We start from the raw sequence: 13,207 nt of genomic DNA, 5'->3' as shown, positions 1-13,207 counted from the left end.
TGCCAGACACCCAGGAACTCAAAGGACACCTTCCTTTTATCCACTCTTCCACCAATGTACCCCCACACAGTAAGAGGCACAATCCAAGAGCGTTCCAGACCGAAGACATTTATTCACATTAGCAAGGGCAGGAGAGGCTCCCCAACCCAGAGCACACTTTCACCCACTGCAATGTTAACAGAAGATGGCTTAAAGCTTGCCAGCAGGTGCAAATGAAATCCTGTCCCATGTCTACCAAGCAAGCTGATTAGGTATTAGGGGAGGCCAGAGCAGAAATTAGACACAGACCAGGGAGCTTCAAACCACTGCTTAAGATGTACACATTTCTGTTAGAGCCTGATACGACACAAAGGACAGATGTGGTGGTTTATTGATTTTAAATGATTTGTACACAAGCTGAGGTACAGCTGTATTTCTTCTCAGCCTTCTTACTGACGGCAGTTGCAGCCCTCCTCCCCAAAATAACCCCCTCCCAGCATGCAGCTTTGCTCAGTACTTGTGAAGCTGATAGCTTATTAAAATTGATGAGGCTCTTTATGAGCACACCGGTTTGTTCAGTTCAGATAACAAAAGGACATTTACAGAGAAGTCACAAATTTATTCTCTCAGCGCCGGATCTCAGCACAGCACCAAGGCGACACTGAAATAAAACTTATTTCACACCAGCTACATAACTATGAAAGTAATTTTTTCAGAACTGCATTGCTCTAAAGAAAAAAAAAAATAAAAATCTCAACGTTAAAATCAGCACTAAATTTTAACCTATGTAAGCACAATAAGATATAGAAGAGAAAATCAGGTTTGTAAATGAGACTAAACCCAACATCCATGCTTAATACTTGGTAGACAGTCCTGTGGTGTTGAGTATCACAGAATAAAAACTCATCTGTGGAATAACTCTGCCAAGTCAGTTATTCTCCACAGAGACCTTAAAGTGTTTCAGCTGAGAGGCATGTGAAGAAACAGCATTACTGAGTTAAATTCTTCTTTTTCATCTTCTTTTTCTTTTTGCTGCAACATCTGTCAACACTTACATCTACAGAACATCAGGATGTGCTGATGCATAAAATAGCACAGCAGGTGTATTGGCTGCCACAGGAGTGTTCAGCAATAACCAGAGACTTCAGTACAACCTAATTGCTGTTGTTAATAGAGCAGTAATATCAAAACATATCTGAAGCATTGACAGTTCAGATCAATTCAAGTAGAAGAATCACATTTCCAAGGCCAGTTCATATTTCTCCTTGTCTCCCAGCAAATGTTTTAAACGAGTTGACTCTAATATTCCAATTAGAACGTGTAAAATTCCCTGTGAAACTACTGGATGCACTTCTCTACTTGTACTTTATCAACCCAGGGCTATCATACATCTCCACCTAGTTTAAAATGGAAAAAGAAACATGTATGCCAAGTTATGAGACTTGAAGAAAAAAAAAAGAACCAACAACAAACATTGCAGTTGCTATGTTGCTATTCAGCAGCTGCTTATCATTTTTGTTGCCTTTAAAGATGTTTCATTTTCCTTCCAACTTCCACTGCGTTATTTTGCAACATCCCACTGAGGCTCCATGAACACTTAGCCCTGGGAGGTAAGCATACCCAGAGAACTCCACAGAGCCCCACAAGCTCAGGTGGCATTGCTCCTTCCAAGGCAGGACTCAAGCAAACAGCAGAAACTACCTCAGAGATGCTACAGATTTGTTGATTAAAGAGCAGCTTCACAGAAAGGGTAAAACAAATAAATAAACAAACCTTAGATGATTGTTTATTTAAAAATAAAGCTGAAATCCCCCTTAAGCATCGAGAGCGTTAAGCTTCACTCTTCACACACCAGGTGTTAATTAAAACGTTTGTTATAATAAACACTAAGCTTTCAGCCTCCAAAGCCATAAGAATATCTACTGGACTATTTTATTTGATGGGAGATGAGCTGCAGAAGGAGAACAGGTCTAAATACCAGTCTCTCAGGAACTTAGAAAGATTAATGTATTCACTTACTGTTTCTTAGACTCCAAGGAAGCATGCTATGCTGATCTAATAATGAAAATCGTATTCAACAGAACCTAATGCCATAAAGGTCCATTATGATAATCCGCTGCGATCTTCTACACAGCACACTGCCAAGGATTTCATACAGAGATTGCAATGCTTGACTGGAGTTGGAACTCAACCTCTAAGAGCTTTTTATCTCTAGCATCAAACTCGGTACTAAAAGACGAAGCCCAACAAACATGTGCCAAGTTTGGAATTTACAAGTACACCATTAAAATGTTCTTACTGTAAAAAGAAACCAAGATGACAGTAAAGCAGTGAAGACCATTCCTTACTCTGGAATAAATCCAGTTATTTTACTACTAGATCTACCTCAGATTTAAATGAGAGACAAAATCATTAGAGAGCACCGCGGAGAGCGATGTGAATACTAGTAATTTACAATTCCTATGGGGAGGAAGAATAAGCAAGTTATTTCAAGCCTTTGACATCCACATTGTGACCTTACAATTGCAAGGAAAGCCATTTAGAAGGTTCACTGTCTTGTGTCAGGTAAAATACTTGTGACAGACTGTCACAGGAAATCACAGCGTACCTTCATACCCACCTTATCCAATTTTCAGACTTAAAAAATGCATTCAGTTATTGACAGAATTGATCTGAAAGACAAGAACTACAAAAGACAGCAGAGAAGCTGAACCCCCCCCCCCCCATGGCCAGCGACTGCTTGGTATTGCACTACACAAGCGTTATCATAACTGACCATTTGCTGTTTTGAATATTTATAAGCATTCCCTGCACAGTCACTCACGCTTTCATTGAGCACCAGCTTCCATTCATTCACTGCCACTTTTCCAAGTAAGATCTCTCTTAAGAATGAGGAAAAAAACATATATAAGAAGAAGAAATCGCTGCAAAGGACTGACTTCCTTTTACACTCAGAAACAGGCAGGAGCACTGAATGCAGAACAGCTCGAGTGCACCTATAGAACCATAGTATTTTACTCCACCTTACGATGAACAAGAGAGAGAACTGAGTCCTATTTTTGTACCCGGCGACAAACACTCCCACAGTACGCAAACGATTACGGTAAGCATTTTGGCAGAAGACAAGACATCCCCATACCTTTATAGACTCGTATCAAAGAACTTGTAGTTCAAAAAGTAGATGTCTGTCTGTCTGTCTGCTATGGTTACATCTTGTACCAGCACCAGGAGTGCAAGCCGGGCTCCTGGCATTTATTTCACATACATTTAACCACTGGACAGAGTGAAGACAGAGCACACGAGAGAGGGTATGTGAGCAGCCATCCTCTTATACATTAAGAACTAAGCAGGCTGATGCCGAGATGGTGCAGCACCGAGGAGTCGCTGCACCTCTACAGCAGGGATCAGCATCACTGTTTGGACACGGGGTAACAGTGGGCGGTCAATGCACCCACGGAGCAGAAGTCAACGGAGTCAACCTTTCCCTGTCAAAGCATTTCATTAGCAACATTCACCCAACGTATCTCTGCTCCTAAGAAAATCTGCTCCTTTACTTGTCTCCTTCTATGAGATTACCTTTGGAAGAGGATCGAGACACTTGGTTTTATACACAGTTAAAACAGGAAGGTATGCTGCATGGAACATCTGACCATCACAACGGAGCCAGCAAAGGTCACGAAGCTGTGTGTGGTGCACAGACTACTTGTCCAAATTAAATGCTTCTCTAAACTTTCCATGAAAAAACACTGGCGCTCCTCAGTGTGACGATGCAAAACAAACAGGGCAGGTTCGCAACAGGACTGTCAAGACTTAAGCCTTTCAAATTGCTCCTCATTCTCACACGAGGAGGCCTCTGTCTGCTTATTTGCTCAACTGTTCAAAAAAAACCAAGAACACAACACAAAACTGTTTTCTGAACAAGTTACAGACGTAACTTAATGCCGTGTTATTCCCATTACCAGGGCACCATCCCACATACTCATTTTGGCAAGCCAAGCACAAGCTCGTTTATGACATGAGCGTAATTATAACACAGACTTCTGGTGAGCTAGAAGCAAGTCTAAGTAAGACGCAGTTAGACACTGCTGTTCAGAAACTGAATTTCACTACCGCAAAGGGAAAAAAAAAGGACCTCAAGGTTGTTTTCCCTCTCCAGGCCGTATGTGGGAACAGCATCTTTAAGATGAAGCTGCGAAGCTGTCAGTGTGACTTATTGCACATTGGCGGGAGACCAAAGTAAATTTTGTTCCAAACACGAACTGTATTTTTCAGAAGAGCTGGTCTCACAACGCACATTTGGCCTCCTGAGCGCCAAGAAGCGTGTTCACATGCCAGTCTGAGCAGGAACACTCCCAGCAGCAGCTGGTAGAAAGTCAGGAGACATCTGTTAAGTCAGCAGGGCTTGGCTTCCCACCACCTCTGCACCTCATACAAACTGGTTTGCCCTAAGAAAGCAGTGCCATTCCTGTCTGGTAAAGACATCCACTGTACGCGTGCACAGAACACGCTATGCTATTTGGGCACAGTTCGGATGAAAAGCAAAACAAACAAAAAGAAAAGAAAAAAGAAAGAAGCCCGTGGAAAGAGTCTATTTTCATGCGACATTTGCCGAGACAAAGGACAATCACAAAGGCTGGACCTTACCATTAGCGTTCTTGCCACAGATGAGGTGCTCGTAGGGCTGCAGCACTCCCCAGAGCTCAGCATCGTTGTTGATAACCATCTCCAGGATCTCAGCCGAGATCTCCCCTGCACCGCCGTCGGGGCTCTGACTGGCCAGAACCCTGCCCTTGATTTCTTCTACCAGGTTCTCCATGCACGCCGTCAAGGAGATGGCCGCGTACTCGTGGATCCTGACCGAGATCCTGGTGTCCACCATCCACCTGAAGAACCTCCCCACCGAGAAGGTCAGCCCGCATCTGGCCGATTTACCCTTCCTCAGCCCGTCTCCGGCGCTCATGCTGTAGAGGGAGAGCGCCCTGACGGTGGCCAGCACGCAGCTCTCGGCCAGCGCCCAGCTCTGGATGAGCTTGACGGCGCTCTGCACCTCGAAGCGGGTGCACTTGGAGTGCATGACGCTGAGGCGCTGGGCCTCCCTGGAGACGCGGATCAGAGCTCGCCTCAGCAGCTGCGAGAGCCGTCGGACGGCCTCGTGAGAGAAGGGCCTGCCGCTCCCGTCCCCCTTCGCCTTTCGGAGTATTCTGCCGATGTCTTCATCGGTCCAAGGGTACTCCTCTAGATCCGGCAGCCTCGGGCACTTGGAAAAGATATCCGCCACCTCGGGGTCCTCCGGCAGCACCGTGTTCACCGTATCCCAGCTGTTATTCCGACTGTTCATGGAGCCCGAGTAGTACCACCAGTTGCCCCTGTGCTGAGAAGAGGTGAAGGCTTGCGAGTTGGACTTGGACGAGGAGAGGCTGAGGGACCTGCAGGAATCCCCTGCCCCATAACCAGAGTCCAGAGTCAGATCCTCCAGGGTCTTCAGAGTAGAGCTGTATATCCCAGCCATAGGAAAAGACGGGCGGGACAAACGCCAGGCGCACGAAAAGGTGAGGCCGGTTCGGATCCCTCCCGCGTTCAGCGACCCGGAGCCGCCGGCCCCTCCGCCGGCCGAGCAGCGGCGCAGAGGGCAGGAGCTCCGCCGGCACGCCGAGGGCCGGCTACCTCCATGCCGCGGGCCGGCAGCGCTCGGCCATCTTCCGCCTCGGAGCGGCCGTTGGCGGCGGACGGAGCGGCGGCGCACCGGGCGGCTCGCGAGGCTCCGGGGTGGGCGCGAGGCGGGCGGGGCGGGCAGCGCGCAGAGCCGCGCGGCGGGACACTTGCGGCGGCTCGCAGTCAACTTCTCCGCCGCGCCTCCGCCGGGCGCCCCGCACGGCCGCATGCAAATGAGCTGCGGGGAGAGGCACCAATCAGAGGCGCCGACGGGGATGGTCTCCGCCAGTGAAATCCGAGCTGGGCGGGCAGTATGCAAAGCAGCCGCGTGTGGGCGGGGCGCCGAGGGGACGCGAGGACAGCCGGGCGCGAGGCTGATGCTCCGCTGCACTCGGTCGGGCGGCGCGTGCCTCTCGGGGCGGCTCGAGCGGCGCAGCTCCGTCCGAACCGCGAAGGAAAGCCGCCTTTGTGGCCATCGCCTTCCGCCCTCGCCATCCCCTCTTAAGAGCCCTCCAAAGCGGCTCCCGCTGTTTCCTCGCTTTCCTTCGGGTCTCGGAGCGAGGATCGCGCACGCCCGGTTCGCTCTCTTGCCCCCCCCCCGCTCCTCCGCTGGGACCGGCGGCTGAATGGGGGATTGTGCGGGCTGCGGGAGAGCGGCGTGCCGGGCGTAGAAAGGAGCCTTTGTGCGGCGGTTTACACAGCCCCGACCTTGAACCGCGCCGTGCGAGCGGCGCTCGGCAGCGCCCCCCCAGTCCTCTCTGCTCGGCAGCGCGGGACGAGGGCGCCACCTGGCGGCAGCACGGCGCCACGTGCGCGGCAGCACCGCTTGGAGCCCCCGGCGCGCGGCGCGGAACGCGGCGCTGCACCCCGAAGGGAGGATCGGCAGCCGGGCGGAACGCCATCCTGAACCTTCTTCCAGTGCCCTGAAAAAGAACTACCGTAACACCTCAGCGCTTCATCTGTGCTCCACGGGTGGCTCAGAAATGGGACTTTTATTTCTGCATCGTTCTAAGGCCTCAGTTAGCAATTCAAACCCTTCCTTTCTGTTGGATCTTTTCAGGCTTGAGTGCTGTATTTTAGAGCTTCAAGCCATCACAGCTGGCCAAGCAGGTGGTGATAAGCACCTAAAGCACCTAAGTGTAAGACGAGGCATTACTGATTCAAAGTACACTGCTGTAGGTCCTGTGCATTCGGCCAGTACACTTGTTTCACAAAACAGTCTTCCCACTTTTACATCCATATTTAATCCTGCGTGTTAGGTATGGACTAACTGCAAAGTTCTTCCCCTTAGATTTGCTTTATTCCCACGCAGTGCCTGGGCCCATTCAGACCATGGCTACTGAAGTCCTCTTGCTCACTTCTGTCCCTTCCTTTCCCCTACATATCCCTTACCTCCTGAAAACAACAGCCACGCAGTAATTCCTTACCCAACGCATCAGATCATACACGTCCTCCTTTCCCCTCCACCCCCATCTCCTCACTTAACCCTGTAGGAATAGAAATCAGACAGGGAGAACAATCTCTGTCATCTCTCACACTAAAAGGCCTTTGTGCTTTGTCCTGTGATGCCCGTTCACAAAGCTTGCTCTACATTTCTAAGGCTCTGTCTGCTTTCCACCAACTCATGCTATTACAAAATCAAGCATGAACTGCTGAGAACTGCTACCTGGTTGACCGGTGGAAACTTCATTATTTGAAGAAAATGCAGCTTGTACATTTGTGCACAGCTTTACATTTCTGCATGTTACATCTACATCTCGTTATCACACTTCCCCACTCCTCCCACACAGTTTGTTATTCCTACAATGCCAAGTAATTTAACACCACAAAAATCACCCAGCTTAACAGCACTAACTGCCTTCTCCACTCCCTCATGCAGTATTTCCTCTCCTTTAGAAGTTAAACTCCTTGCCATCTTGGGAATTTCACAGGCAGTATTTCCTTATAGGACAATACTCCGCCAGGTAAATCCTTCTCTCCCTTCAATGAAGTGAGAGCATCAACCTTCTCCCAGAGCAGACATCACACAGCAGAAGCCCCTCGAAGGCAGAAGAGATATTCCTTACTGGAGATCTAAACCTGAAGGTGTCCCGTGTGATAAAAGCAAAATGTTCTGAGACAGGACATGGGAAGAGGGGGGAAAAAGAAATGATGATGAGATGTATTTGTGTTTCTATCAGCACTTCCTAATTTCCCACAGGTTATTTATCCACAGCAGAATAAATTCATTGCATTGCCTGTGTTTGCCAGTGTTAACTCACTGCCATAGAACAGCTAAATGAAGAACAGGGCACGGAAGGACACAATCAAATTATTTCCTTTACATTAAGAGAAAAGGAAATGGTTTGCTTTCAGACCAGACACGTGTATTTATAACTCAACTACAAGCTACATTATGAAAACCAAGTTATGCTTCCAGAATGCAATTACTATTCTGGCCAACCCCCAGAATACCAAAGCAACAGACTTCAAAGCACCGATAAGAACAAGTGGACATTTCTTCATTTATAAAGACAAAATAAGCACTATGGTCTCTTCATGTATGCTTTTGGATTGGAGCCATCAAGGATCACAGGTTTAGACACTGAAAGTCAACTTTCTCTCTAGAACTGAAGTGTTAAGAATGGAGAAGCTATCAAAACATTCCCAAGTACGTAGGCATGGACTCCAAGTATGTAACAGCAAAAATCCCATAATAAACAAAACCCTCACGCTCTAGGACCCCCATTTTCCTTAATTTAAAGGAAATTCTCCTGCAAACCTGGGATCTTTTGATGTGGGTGAGCAACCTTCTTCCTTCATAGCACCTTTCTGTTGTGCTGGTCCTTCCATCACCACACTTCTGTTGTAGCACCTTTCCCATGGGATTGCTCTGTCTGGTTGTGACTGTTTCCCTCACAGCTCTTGTCTCATGGATATTCATAGACTGTCAAAGCAGATCTTTCCACTTCTATTTTTCCCCAGAAGTTACCTTTGTTTAGGAATTAGCACCGATTAGTTTCTCTGTCGTTCCCACTTTTACTCTTAGAATCTGGGTACAACTGATAGTCCTAGAAACAACTTGCAGATGTACTAGGAAAAGGAAGTGCTTTAGACTAACCAGTATTGATTCATGAAGGGGAAATGGTGCCTGGCTAACCTGACAGCCTTCAGTGAGGAAACCACTCTCATGATGGATGAGAGAAGAGCAGATGATATCATTTATCTTCATTCTGTCAATGCTTTTGACACACTGTTCCATAACGTCCTCATTGGCAAACTGATGAAGTATGGCCTAGATAAGTGGTCAGGGAGGTAGCCTGAGAGCTGCCTGAGCTGCTGCACTTAAAGAGTTGTGATCAACATTAAAAACCTTCTGCTGAAAGTTAGCAGGTGATTAAAAAGACAGATTTGTGAAAATGGATTAAAACAACAAGTTTCTGATTAAAAAATGTTGAGGGCTCCTTGACAGGCTAAAGAAACGGTCAGAAAGGAGTCCCTTGAAGTTCATCAAAGGTAAGTGCCAAGTGCTGCATCTAGGGATGAATAATTCCAGGCCTCTGTACATGCTGGGACCATCTGGGAAAGAAAAACATGCATTAAAAGAAATAGAGTGCCACCGGAGAGCATGTTCAATATGAGCCCGCAGTGCATCCTTGTGGCAATGAAGGCCAACAGCATCCTGAAACTGCATAAGAGAACTGCCAGCAGGTGGAGAGAGGGAACCCTTCACACCTACTCATCTCTGATAAGGCACATGTAGAGTGCTGGGTCCGGTTCTGGGCTCTCCGGTACAGCAACGACATGGATGTACAGGAGAATCCAACCACAGGAGACACAGATGATTAAGGGAGTGGAGTTTCTGTCATATAAGAAGAGGTGAGAGAGCTGAAGCTGATTAGCCTTGGGAAGACAAGGCTGGGTCTTTGTGAACAAGTATCTGATAGGAAGCAGAGAAGAAGATGCAGAGCTAGGCAGGCTCTTCTCAGTAGTGCCCAGTAACAGGCACAAATTAAAATACAAATAAATCAGTTTAAATATGTGAAGCTCTTTTCCTGTGAAGGCAGTCAAACTCTGGAGCAGGTTTTCTGGGTGCTTCCCAACCTTGATATATTCTAAACCACACTGGATGTAGTCCTAGATAAAGTGCCATACCTGACCCTGCTTTGTGGGTTGGATTTGATGACCTCGAGAGATGCCTTAGAAAATCCAATTAATATCTAAGAATGAAAGGAACATTGAAGATGCTTTTTCCACTTGTAGATATAGGAAAAGGAAATTAATCTTGGAAATAGCCAGTAAGATCTCATCTAATTTAAAATGTAACCCTCGACAAACAGGAAAATTCTGTCCAAAAGCTGCACATTTTGCATGTGAGTGAATACGGTATCTGACATTAAAAGTCTTCCACGCAGCTGGACGAGTGTTACAGTGAGATTACTGTAGATTATTCTAGGAGGTGGGAAATATGAAAATTATGGATCTGTTTCATCCTTTTGTTCCAGGAATTGCAGAATAAGATGATCGTAAGGGTGAGGAAAAAAAGCTCTTAGAGTAAGAGAGTAGCATTTGAACAGTGCATTATGTTCCTGGTTCATTGCAATATCAAACTTTCTCATTCGCTAGCAGCAAGGTCTCTTAACAGCAAGGCTTGGTGGCAGGCAATCATACTAGGCAATTTGAAACCAGATGAAGGGGAGAAAACAGAAGACTATTTGCTTTACCAAAATAGCTGCAAATAATGCTATTTTTCTGGCTCTTTATCAGCTATTAATACATAAGATCCAGCTATAAACTGACACCAGGATAAACTTTCATAGCTACCTAGATACCTAGCTCTGCTGTAACACCAGATCTCACAAGTCTGCATGTGATTTGTTGCCAGTGGAAATAATTCCTTCGAGACACTTGCAGTAATAATGGGGTCACACATCATATTTCCACTACCATAGCCTGTACATGTAGAAACCTGCTACAATCCCGTGTGCCAGAGTGCTTGTGTATTTGGAAGAACTCTGTGCACCGAAATTACAGTAATTACTGTAGCCATTCACTGGCTGTAATATTTATGTCTCACTAGACACCTGATAGAACAAATCACATATACAGATTGGAACGGATGCGTGTCATGCTTCCTGGCACATGTTTACTGAAGTAATGTTTATATCCTGACGTCTCTCTTACTAGTCAGTAATATAGTGTTGAAAATTACATTTATCAAGAGTCTATAACTGTGATCGTTGAGTCAGTGGGAAGGATAGATGTATAGATGGTTAAATATTGTTTTTGTCACTATCCCCTAGCAGGATACTTCATGATACTTCATCTTCTAACTCTGCAATAAAATGGGAAATGCAAGGTCAAAACCTTAAGAGTCTATTCTACTTTGTGTGGACAATTTATATCCTTAGGATGATAGCTATAGTATTTATCATGGCACTGGTATATATAAATCTAACAATAGCTTTTTAGCTGATACAGGATCTCGTTCTACATGGGTCCTGCAAGCCCTCACAAGGGTACCCATCATGGCCCACACTGACAGTCTGCACAAATCCCTCTCTTTCTGGGTGGTTTTAGAGCTTTGTTTTTCTTGAAAGTAACAAACTTAGTAGGATCAGAAGGGTTCACTGTGTCACAGCAACCCACTTACCCCATCTTCGTTGTATGGAAATAACACAACAACAGTATTGTGCTTCAGGACGTCCATCATATGCCTACATATTTGCCTATGAGAAAGATGCATAGCAGGTTTCCCACTGATGTGTGAACAATTGCTGTTTGACACACCCCACGTAATGGGGCTGCCCATGAACACTGATGAGATGCTGCATGTGGCACAGTTTCATACAGATCACATTCTGTGATATGGCACTATAAACACAACTTGCCCTGCCTCACAGAGAGTAGTCAACAAGTGTATAATACCTTGCATATGTAATTGCTTAGCACAGTTGCAAGGATTGCCTGGAATAACATTTGAACTGCATAGTAATGAAGATTCTGACTTTATAAATAGGAAGTTTGAGATAGAGGTCTGGTTTCTTTCCCTATTCCCTACTTCTGGATGAGGTAGCACCTCTTTTGGTTCACAATGTATTGATGAAAAAAACAACACTGTGCACCACTGCCCATCTTTCTGCAGACATCTTCGCAAAGACAAAGCGTTTGATATCGCATGAGAAAAGTGGGAGTCTTAAAACTTTCTGATAGGTCATGCCCTTAGAGGAGAACCAGATAAGATGGCTCATAACAACAAGAAATGATGTCTACAGACCTCAGCATCTCTGCAGCAGCATGTTCCAGGCAAAGAAAAAACAACTGCAGGAAACAGCTAAACAAAGAGAAAAGGTACAGGAAAATAGAGTACAGGTAAGGAAAAGCAAGCTGATGCATATTATGAGATGTACAATGTGCTAATAGGACTTCACTGCTTTATTTTTAACTAATCCTCAATGAAGAGTGAATCAAAAACTTTTTCAGGTGTTTTGCTTTGAGTTGGAGCATGCCTTTGAGGTGGTTAGCAGGGTATGTTCTTGTCTATTGTGTAGCTGGTAGTCACTACACAGTCGACTAACAATTGTGTCTAATACAGTGTCTGATGAGCCTTCATGAGCTCGCTGTTGATTAACTCATGTGTATGCAGGTACTTTGAATGTCTACTGTAAAAGGAATAAACCAGAATCTTCTATGCTGTGTGAGCTTTTCAGTCACCTGGTAGATAGTATCCCAATCAGAAATGGAAATCCTGGGCTGAAGGAGTGAAGACACTTGTGCTAAACTGTTGCATCTCTGTCTGCATTCTGAGACTGTCCTACACTAAAATGTCAATAGTGCCTACTCTGTTTTACACTACATGTTCTCTAATGCCTGGATTTTTCTCTCTCCTATCCATGCTGGTATGCTGTATGTGGCTCAGGGAGTCTGTTAGAGTGAGAGGACCACGAGAATATATGTTCTAAAATTAGGAACCTTGGGAGGGGTGGGATTTTGATAGGAAGTGTACAGGAAAACACCAGTGGGAAAAGACAGGAGGAGCAGTGACTGGCATTTCACCACACTGACGTTGTCACATAGTTTCTATAAACTGCATTCCATGTTGTTGGTGTTGGTTCTATATGATGTGTGGGTGAAATGAGGATTGTACCCAGGCTGTATAGAAAAGTTTTCAGTGAAGCTGAACATATGTGCATGGAAATGTATGGGCATTTGTCAGAGAGTTTCTTTCCAGAATGTGCATCCTACTGTATCTAGTGTGGTCACAGTCTCTTCTTTTGGCTGATTAAAATTGTTATGTATCTTAAGAGAGCTTAGGAGGCTGCAAGGTTTTGGTCTCTCTTTCTCTGGTGCTGGTCTCCTCTGTGGTAATAATAATACCTAGTAGCTGTCTTACTCTTGTACAGCATAGACCCCAAGACTAACTTGTACCTGAAAGAGTTGACAGCTATCAAATTTTCTCCTATACATTCCTTCCTATAAATTATCAATTTCCTATCTTGAGTCCATGTCAGCCAGAAAAGGAAGAGATGCTAGATCCAATGCCAGTTCATGAGGTGCTGTACAGTTACCTTGCAACTGATAGTCTTGAGAGAAGTGC

General features: G+C 45.7%; 1 protein-coding gene across 1 annotated transcript in view; it reads right to left on the bottom strand.

Annotated features, from left to right (window-relative positions):
- ABTB2 (ankyrin repeat and BTB domain containing 2) overlaps positions 1-5,816 on the bottom strand; it is a 129,908-nt gene extending 124,092 nt beyond the window's left edge. Inside the window, exon 1 of the mRNA XM_072338589.1 lies at positions 4,624-5,816. Coding sequence (XP_072194690.1) covers positions 4,624-5,488 — 865 coding nt within the window. The 5' untranslated portion in view covers positions 5,489-5,816. The remainder of the gene's footprint in view (positions 1-4,623) is intronic.
- Positions 5,817-13,207: the final 7,391 nt, after the last annotated feature.

Source organism: Excalfactoria chinensis, chromosome 5 (assembly GCF_039878825.1).
Source record: "Excalfactoria chinensis isolate bCotChi1 chromosome 5, bCotChi1.hap2, whole genome shotgun sequence".
Taxonomy (NCBI): domain Eukaryota; kingdom Metazoa; phylum Chordata; class Aves; order Galliformes; family Phasianidae; genus Excalfactoria; species Excalfactoria chinensis.
This window is presented reverse-complemented; position numbering and strand designations above follow the sequence as displayed.